At 32.6% G+C, this 10983-nt stretch overlaps 1 protein-coding gene across 1 annotated transcript in view; it reads right to left on the reverse strand.

Moving 5' to 3' along the window:
* Window positions 1–7940: 7940 nt before the first annotated feature.
* The window catches only part of LOC111089374 (nose resistant to fluoxetine protein 6-like), an 18845-nt gene continuing 15802 nt past the window's right edge, over window positions 7941–10983 (reverse strand). The window contains exons 8-10 of the mRNA XM_022401760.1: window positions 10459–10648; window positions 8612–8754; window positions 7941–8114 (exon numbers count right to left, since the gene is read on the reverse strand). Coding sequence (XP_022257468.1) covers window positions 7941–8114; window positions 8612–8754; window positions 10459–10648 — 507 coding nt within the window. The remainder of the gene's footprint in view (window positions 8115–8611; window positions 8755–10458; window positions 10649–10983) is intronic.

Here is a 10983-nt window from a genome sequence, read left to right on the forward strand (position 1 = left end):
CAGTTGGCTGGTATTCCAAACCTAGTACACGAGTCCACTACAGTTGGCTGGTATTCCAAACTTAGTACATGAGTCCACTACAGTTGGCTGGTATTCCAAACCTAGTACACGAGTCCACTACAGTTGGCTGGTATTCCAAACCTAGTACATGAGTCCACTACAGTTGGCTGGTATTCCAAACCTAGTACACGAGTCCACAACAGTTGGCTGGTATTCCAAACTTAGTACACAAGTCTATTACAGAAAAACAAAACCCTTCTAGATATTGACGAAGAAATTTTATTTGGGTTTCGAACTGTAACAAAACTTTCAAAATAAACGAGAACAAGAAAATTCTACTAGCTTTTATTGTTACTGAAACTTTTTTGTGTGTTCTGTTACATATGACACTCAGTGGCTCAGTGGCAAGTCTGAAGGCTTATAACGCTCAAAAATGTATTTCGATACCCGTGGTGGGCACAGCACAGATGGCCAGTGTGTAGCTTTGTGCTCAACAACAAAGTACAGTGTTGTTTTTATTACAGGCCTTTCAGGTTACATTATAATTACTTAACTATTATTAAGCATCGCAGTCACGATAGAACAAATATTTCATCATAAAATCTAGTACATAAATTAAATATCATAAACCACAATAATGGTCCATAATAGGGATCGTAAGGAATTGCACAAAACGCTAATAGAACGTTCGGGCAAAAAGCACCTTAAGCAGTAAATATTCAGTTCAAACAACACTTTAAAAACATTAATACTAACTGCTAAGGCTATACACATATAAAAATGCACGCACGTTAGACTTTCAAGGAAAAAAATCTGCTTAAAACGGCCGTTTGTAATTCTTCATTTTATTATTTTTCTCTTGCCAGCCTACAAAAAAAACGGCTTGGTATATTGCACCCAAATATTTTGTAGAATACTAAATAGGGTACTGTTTCTTCTATATTTTACAAAAGCTAAAACACATCATAATTCTAGTGTAAATGACGTTATCATTATCCTTGCAGTTTGCTTTCTTACAAATATGAGGTGATCCTTGAAAACGCTTAAGTACAGGGTGAAACGGGAATTACCAGCCAATAATTAGATGACTGTAGCATGTAGATACTCAATGCTTTGTACACTGTACAGTCGGAGTCTATGTTTATTATCATCACAATGTATAAAGTTAGCTACCACACCAAGTAATCCTTAGCCCATGGTTGAGCATAAAAAAAGCCAGCAAACAAGATAAGTAAAAAATTGGGAATCTAATAACCTATAAACAGGGATCGTAAAAAAAAGTAAAGAAACAAGGCTGGATGTACTGTAGACATTATTTACTCAAACCACAAATCTCTATTTTGACTCTACCAAATGTGATACGAGGTAACAGCATGGAGCCAAAATAGGGGTTCGTAGTTTGAGTTGATAATGTTTACAGTATCTCCAGCCTTGTTTCCTTACTTTTTTACGATCCCTAACTGCAGGCTTTTAAATTCCCAATATTTTATTTCTCTTGTAATTCAGTGCATCGGGGCTACAGAAAACCTGGCGTCTGGTCTGCAATTAAGTGAAGCACATAAACAAAACATTATTATGAATAAAGATTGTTTTATTTGTTAACTTATGTATTTGTTTTCTTTGTTATTCATGTTCAGTTTATTCTCTAAATAACATTTCCTGACTTCGCGTTGTTGAAGAAACTTTTGGTTACCTGTCTGATAAGTTATTTATGAAGAAATTAAAAATATTACAAAGTTGCTAGCAAAATATACTTCATTTTTATCAAAGTCGTAAAGTAAAAAATCTCACAATATGTAATGGATATGCATGAAACTTGCAATAGCTTGTATACCATATTCCAAAGTTTTGTACATTCATCTTTCAGTAAAGATAAATTAACCCAACTCGCAATTTTATTTATCATATTTGACATTTGAATGACGAATCAGAAAAAAAAAAGTTATTGGTTACTTTGTGATGTTCACATACCTCGATCCCGACTTCCTGAAATTTTGATCTTTATAAATCATACGTTTACCAAATTTTCCTTAAATTTGTAATGTTTGTTTGTTTATAATTAAGCATAAAGCTACACAATGGGCTATCTGTGCTCTGCTCACCACGGGCATCGAAACCCGGTTTCTAGCGTTGTAAGTCCGCAGACATACCGCTGTGCTACTGGAGGGCAATTTGTAATGAATCAACAAAACCTGAAGAGAAAAATAGAGACCAGTAAAGAAAAAATGAATAATGGATTTTACAACTTTACTTCCCATTGTTGTTTAACACACACATCAAAATCAAGCAATTTGATTTTTCGTTCTAAATTTAGAGCTTGCATGATCAGTGTTCGAAAACTGAAAAAAATTAGCTACAGAACTTGTGCTTTCGATAACAAAATATCTAATTCAAATTTCTTCTAAAATACAGGGGAGGTTTAAAATGTTATAACATTGTCCTAACCATGGTTTGTGATAAATATTCAAGAATGGATATGGAAGAACAGAGGTGGAGAGGTTCCTTAGCTATACCATCCAATTTTATAGATGTGACGTTAAATGGAAAATGAAACTGTCCTGTGGTATAAAGAGGGGAATATTAAATATTTTATTACTTATCTGTTTTTATTTACTTTGATTATTATTCTAAACTATTGGTATTTCAGTGGGTAATCGTGAGGGTTTTAAACACAAATATAGGGTTTGAGCCTTGTGATGGGTACAGCACAGATAGCCAAGTGTGCAGCTTTATGCTTAAACTATAACAAATAAATAAACATTTTCGTATTTTTTTGGTGCTTCTTACTTATGAAATTATTCACGATACAGTTATGTTATGATGTTTCAATTTAAACAATAATTTGTCAGCAATGTATTACGTCAAGCCCTTCGTTACACCAAGTGTGTTAATAACACATTCTTCTAGTTTAATAAAAATGATCAAGTCATTTAATTGTAATACATACTTCCTAACAGTTGAGCAATCACAGGATATATTAAAAATTCAACGAGAGAGTTATAGGTGAATATAAGTGTTGAGAAATATAATTAGTTGTTTAGAAGGCTTGAAAAATGATTTCTTTATCCGTGATGCTTTGTAAGAGAAACCCCTAATACAATTATCACTCTTTGCACCAGGATCAAATTGTAATAATTTTTTAATAAGTTTTAGAATACTTCTGAACATGTTCTAATCACGATATAATAAGTTTGTGAGAGGAATTTTAGTGAAACGAAAAAACTTGGGATATTGAAGGAATTTTTAAAATTTAGTTTGATCTTGAAAATATTTTCAAATTTGTTAATATCAACAACTTTATTAAGTATGAATACTCCATTTCCTTTATCAGACTTAGTGATATCTATGTTTTAAGAAATGCAAACGATAGAGAGATGACATTTCATAAAGATGTTTTTTACGAAATATATCAAGTGCAAGGCTATCTATGTGCACTCTAATGTTATCAAATATTAGCTCATTTCTAGCACAGACAGGTTCACCTTTTAATTCATGAAGCAGAGTGTTGAAAAACAACAACATAAAATTTACTAATTCAGCTCAGCGGGTGGAAACGCAAAGGATAAACCTTTACTTAGGACTCTATTTTCATTGCCACTTGGCTGGCAATCCGTCAGATTTGTGATAATGCTGTTATAATGATGAGAGAAACTACCTCTGTTGTTGAGTTTTCAAAAAACAAAAATGTATTTTTTGAGGTGTTTAATTTTCATTGCTTTGCATTTCAAGAAAACTTAAAAAGTGTGTATGAGCTGGTGTTTTAACAGCCATTAAAACAAATTTGTGGCTCATTTTAAAGTTTAACATTTTTTAAAATTTGTTTTGTATTTTAGCCTGAAGAATGACAAGTTGAGCGTTTTTTTGGAAATGTTACTGGCATACAATTGTTTATTTACATGTTTAATTCTTATAAACTTGTAAGATATTTTAAGTTTGACAAGCGCAATCCAATTCAATCTTATTCACATTTTAAGTAATAAAATGTGATCTAAATAAGTAGTAACTTTCTTTAGCTACAATCAATATAATATATGAAAAAAAAGGCACAAAAGAGCAAAAAATAAAAAATAAAATAAAAATAGTTTGCTTACGCAAAGCGTATCCCCTGGATAAGAAAATAAGTACTAATAACAATAAAAAGTGAAAATAAACATATATGTAAATACATAAAAATGTTACAGCAAGTAACAGATTTGATAACACCAACTGACAAGTCTTAAGAAAAATGTAATTCAATGAATACTCGTGATATTTTAAAGAATTTTTTTTCACGTTTTCCAAAAACTTTGAGGCCAATATTACCATAACATTGTTGAATAGAAACAATAATAGAAATATCTTTAGGAAACATTACTCTAATAATAAAAATGAACACAAAATACTGAATTGTCCACCAACTGACAGAGGTTAGTTAAATTGGGAGTAGTTGTGTTAGACACATCTCGTAATATGTTTAACATATTGTTTTCTTTGTATTACATTTTACGTTGTTATCTATTCACTACAGAAACAATATTCTAACAATTTATTATACCACTCATATATTAATTTAATTTATTGTTTATTACTTTGCACTTTTATAAACATGGTTTCTGGCTGCACTCTTGATAATTTCCGGCTACTTCTTGACTCCACACCTTAATAGTAACATGTGTCGTAATATTTTATCTCAGATGCCACGCTCCTCTGGATATACACTGTTGGAGCAGTTTAATGGGTTTACATTGGAAACAAGACGTTGTTAGGGAGGAGTGTGTAAAGTGTTGCTTTACTTATACACGAATATATATTGATGGTACGTTGTTTAAGGAACACACTAAATCTTCGGCAGACTTGAAGCCAACAGCTATCGTTTGTGTATTCTGTACGTAAGGTTTACTCTATTATATTTTCATTGTTAATTTCATTAACAACATTGGTTGAATGTTTAATGTATGTAATTTTATTAATTTCTTATTTTACTTTTTAGTGTTATACTTTTATTATAGATATTGTTTTGCATTGTTAGCTTCATATACACATTTGGGACTAGCCTAAATATCCTAAGTTGGCCGAACCTCGAAAGTTATTATTGGGTTAACAGCAAAAAATATTATTAACAGTGAGGGAACCTAAATGATGAAACAATGCATCCTAATCTTCATAAGTAAGAACGTAAGAAAAGTATATATAGTTAGCTATACTCACCACGAGGTTGATTTTTAGTTTCGCTCTAAGTAGATAACTTGCTCTGATCCGAAGTTAGTATTAATTCATTAACAAACAATAACAACATTTAAACAAGTAAAATATGGAAAACGAATAGTTAATCACAGGCCGTGGTGGGCAGAGCACTGATAGCCCATTGCGTAGCTTTGTGCTTAATTTCAAACAAACAAACAAACTTTATCAAAAAGTCGTCATAAGAAGTACACGTATCAAAACAAATAAACAAGGAGCAGACCGATTTAATAATTATTAAATTCTGAGGAAAAGATTAATGGAACTTTCCATTAAGTTCAATTCTGGTTTGTAGGTAACGATGGCCAGAGATTCTTGAACCTAACAAGAGTTCGTTCACCAGAAGCAGAATATTTTTTAAATCACCAGTTGTTTTACATTACAAACCAGTAATTTAACACTATACTTTCCTCTATTAACTATGGAAAGAGGGGAACATAGTAGGGGTAAACTGAGTTTGAGCAAAAAGCAGAGTACGCCTACTACTAAACAAGCAGGTAATGACACTTTTGCCTGTCTCTGATTCGTCAATTCAAATATAACGTACTATGACAATTTTAACTCAGAACGACATTGGTTCTTCTTATTTTGGTTGTTATTTTTTTTTACTTTAATTGAACAAATTTACTTATGATACGTGTCCATTGGCTTTGAAACATGTTTTTACAGGGCGACCATTTTCCCGGAAATGTTTCACCCGTCCAGAGGCCTGAAAAACGATTTAAAAATCTAAAAATTTACGACCATTACCACCTACAGTTATATATACATGTATCGTATATGTAAACTTTCGGGAAATATATTTGCTTGTGCTGTAAACTGAAGACATTTAAAGTATAAGTGTGTACTTTTTTTTTTATCAATGAAGTCTGCCCCTAGTGGTACACCGGGATGCCTACGGACTTACAACACTAAAAACCGGGTTTCATACCCGTGGTAAGCAGAGCACAGATAGCCCATTACGTAGCTTTGTACTTAACTTTACACAAACAATCAATGAAGCCCTGAAAAAATATTGTAAAAGGTTGTTCACATAGATTTTATTTTTTTATACAATGTAAACGTGGAAAACCGTTTTAAATTCAGGACGGTTACGAAAACGTTTCTAGGCCATTTGTGGGAAAATTTACGAAAATTTGTTGTGATTGTTTTTTATCTTGGTCTTATCTAATTTGGATAATCTTGAAAGTTTGGGGAACAAGTGGTGGGAACAATACTACTATAATCAGTACAATAATCTGTGTTTTTGAAGAAAATGAGGCCTTCAACGCTAAAAAGGGTATTAGGCCTAAAGTTAGTTAAATATAACAATAATAATATATATATGATTAAACCATGAATAGTTAATACTATACTAAGAACTAATTAAGTGATCACATAGGCTATCAAACTATAATACTAACTACAGCTTGATCACTTCACAGTTGGCGATACGTAAAAGTAAACCTTAATTACAGTAGCGTTGTCAAAAACTTATACATCTGGCTATTTTCGGAAGAAAAAGAAAAAAAGCAGTGAATCCATACCGGGGAGTGGTAGGTACATGTTACCTTGGGCAAATGTTTTACTTTTCAGTGAAAATGGCGCATTTTGATGGTATATGAATAGGACATTGAATTATTTATATTGGTTCGTTTTCTGGTGTTAGTAATGAACAAGTTTACATATGATACTTATCTGTTGCATAAAGCTGCATTATAACAACTGTTTTTGATGTTTTTTACTGAATTAATTTACTTACGAATATTACTAAATATGTTCACAATGAAGAGAGACTTCCCAGTATTAAAACTTCTCAAAATTAATATAATCTGTTGATGATTCTGACATAAATATTTATGTTTGTTTGCTTTATTACAAACCCACATTGAGTTATCTGCTGTGTCCACCGCGGGGAATCGAACCTTAGATTTTAGCGTTTTTAGACATTCATGTCTAACACGTTTTTATTATTCTCCAACAAGACCGTGTTTTCACGTTCGACATTGATTTTTTTTATTTCAATTTAACCTGTGTCTTAACATTGTTTGTTTCAATATCATAGTCTGATATTCTTATCCGACGCACAAACCACATGGCCTACCCTAAGAATTCGTTACTACAATCACAACTCACACTCGAGTTCTGACGCTAAATAACAATAAAATCTGTTTGACGCTGGAAGGTCTATGGTAATCATAAATGGGGTTCTAATGACACAATGCGACATTTCATGCAACTGCTCTTCCTCAGACGTAATACTTAACAAGTTACATTAGTTTTTATAAAGCTTATGGTCTATATGGTCATTTTCACCACTTTAGTAATACTTTTTCGTTGTTCACCATATTATTTACAAAACTCCATAATTGCAACAACCTAAAAGGTTAAGGTCGAGAAATCATCTTTAAGATTCCCACGCTAGATGTCACTCGAGTGATATAATTAAAATATTTTAATGAACACTATTTATAGTTGCAAATATTAACTGTAAACATAACATACACACCAAATTAGTTATAGAAGACAGGATTTCATGTTGTGAGTTGGAGAATATTTTTAAACAGCTACATGTTTCATCCTTAACTCTAGAACGCAAGCGTGGGGTCACTATGACCGCATACTACCTGGTGTTAATGATTGATAGTTTAACGCTGGCATTCTAGGATTAAAGATCCATTTTTCACTGTTATAACTATATCGACAACCCTTCATTTATGATATTGTTTGAGTTTCTTTGGTTAAGCTGAGGTTTGTGTACCGATGTGTTTTTCTTCTTCCACCGAGTCCTGTTTTTCATTAGTAGTTCTGCTAAGTACGAGCTTTTCCAGGTTCAAAAATGGTGTCTGGTAGATTAGCACAACCAAAAAACCCATGATGTACGAAATCGTGACGTAAGCGATAAAAATGTAGGTCTAACAGGAAAAAAATAAACTCTTATACATATTATCTCGATTTTAACTAATTTATATGTTTCTTAACATAACAGCCTGCTCATATGTAAATAACTTTCTTATTATATTAACCTAATTTTAGATTCAGTATAATAATAATAATGAAATATTATATTACATAAAAACCTTCTGAAAACCCTTTGGACAGAAATGATTTTGGTTTATTTAGTTAGTAACATAATATCTCTTTAATTTAAACATTTCCATAATTCTATAAGGGATACCTAATTTTCCACTAAAGAGGAATACTAATTGTAAGTTGTTTTGGTATGTGTAAATATTTCCACGAAAAAGTACTGGTCGAGTACAATAGTTTTAATCAATACGATTGAAAGCAAGCTGTTCTTCAGTAACACAGTATTTGTATACAATTTAAACAAAGGTACTTATACCAATTTTTTTATTTAAATGAAAAGGCTCGAATTCAGTTGCATATCAAAGAAACGCACTGCACTTACTACAAAAATATTGCTGTAATACAAAGTACTCCTGAGGTGACTGCGGAAGACACCAATCCACGCTGGTTGAATTATGTACACAACGTATGTCATCCGACTTAAAGGAGTAAAACCCTTCCAGCTCAGAAAGCTGTTGATGATTCCTAAATTTAAAAAGACTTCATGAAACTATTAGTTTACGTCACTTCCTGGACTAAATATACCGAGTACATTGTTTACCGATATAAGATATAATTATAAAAATATTAAGAATGTCCTATAACGTCAGAAAATTTTCTAAAGAAGTTAAACCTAAACCTGTACTGAAAATGTTACGAGTTGGAATCCCACCAGTTCCGTTTTCATTGATTCAGACAGATTCCTTTCTTAGACATAACTGAGTTGGGCAATATTTTTTGTTGATGTATGATGTACACAGATAAGGAAATAATTCGAACTACTCTAATAAAACCATTATACTTTCACTGAAATGGAAAGCCCTTCTAGAGTTATTTCAACTTTCCAGTTACAAGAAACATAAATGTGGGCACAAGAGATTGACCGTCTTAGCTAGATAAGTAAGATGTCTTCACTTAAAAAAAGTTTAAGCAGTGATTTGCAGTCGTTAGTAAACTTATACTGAGGGTTAATCGCATGTTTATAGAGAGTGTTCCAGGTTTCATTTTGCAATCGGAAATACTTCATCGTCGTCCATTTTTCTCAGACTGATGGCAGTGATTACGAATTATTGGCTGACCTACAATTCCAATTTTTATCAATATTAGATCATATATCCTGAAAAACTTACCATAGACCCTCCACTGTACACGGACGTCTGATTCCAAAACCATGAGCTGGGCATCTAATGTTCAAGAACAGAAGAGGGCAAATAGTTAAAAAGGTCCTATGATCGAGCCTCGTTATGTAATTGAGTATACCCCTCTCTTTTTCGTAAATAAGGAGTTGTAAGTGTGACAATCAATTCCACTATTTGGTTAAAAGTAGCCGTATAAGTGACAGGTGCTGCTGACTGCATGGATGTCCTCCTTGTGGACAGCAGTTCTAAATCGGAGATGGCTATGACTGAACCTTGTTGTCTCTGATCTGACACATTCCACATAAGGTGGCGTTCAGACTAAAAACACTAAATGCAATTCTATATTTAAGCAAACCAAAGGCACAAAAAGTATGTTGGATCTTCGTCAGGGAATTTGTAAACTATGTGGTTGAATGGAATTGTTGTAATACAAGTTTCTTCGATTGTTTTTTCTACATGGTAACAATTAAAAATTACAAAAGTGGGACTAGGACTTTTAAGCCTTCATTGACTCCATATCCTTATTTATTATATTATTAACGCTACTCTGAAATATGCCCAGCTTCACTGCAATGTTTTTTAGGGTCAGTGGGTTCCCGTTCTAAACCATAGCCTTCATTTTGCGGAGGATGTTGCTCTGGACTGGCTTGGGGTGCGGTTTAAAAGCCAACTGCTGTCCTTGACGCTCTGTATTGCGTGTTTGTACACTTCTATGGTGATCACCAAAGCCTCCATTTTGCGAAATGTTGTATTCTTTTTCCCAGTCATATGTCTAGCCATAACGGCATTGACGTCACGACTGGAATTCTGCAACAACAAATCACATTCACATATGCAAATCTTTCTTATAAAATACACTTAATTTTCTGAAGAACTAATCAAAAAGTGACCATAGAAATAAACATTTGACTTGAAGATGAAACCAAATAAGAATTAAGCTGATAAACTGCAAATAATCTGAAAAATGTTGTCAAAGTTATCTCACACAAGAAGCAAATGTACTTTTCTAGGTAATATTATACATAAATTGTTAAAAACAAAATATACAAACCCCCATATCCATATAGACAGGCGATTGTTAGCCAGGCCAAACCCAGAGACCAACCTATACGACTGAATGCAGCGTAAACAGTTGCAGTAACCTTGTTCGGCAAACTGTTATTGCTGTTCCATTGATATAGTCCAAACACAATGGCCATGTTACAAGTTATAGCAACAATCCAACCAAACACAACCAGAACCTAAAAATATGGAAAGGAATTGCAATAACAACAGAAAATCAATATACTCTTGCATCTTTTATGGTAATTACATTCGTAATTACTTATATAGAAAGTTGGTAATACAATACAAAATATTTTGCACTGTGAAATAGAACTATATAATTTCACTAAGAAATACACAATAAAAAATAATATTGTAGAACAAAGGGTATGCCAGTTAACACCACCACTAAACTAAGCACTTCATTGCACATACTCTCTCTCTACTATATTACTCATCTTTTCGAGTAGAACTTACACGTGAGAAAATAAAATGAGCTATAATTTAGATGTATTTTCTATTGGGGAAATCT

Source organism: Limulus polyphemus, unplaced genomic scaffold (genome assembly GCF_000517525.1).
Source record: "Limulus polyphemus unplaced genomic scaffold, Limulus_polyphemus-2.1.2 Scaffold6052, whole genome shotgun sequence".
NCBI lineage: Eukaryota > Metazoa > Arthropoda > Merostomata > Xiphosura > Limulidae > Limulus > Limulus polyphemus.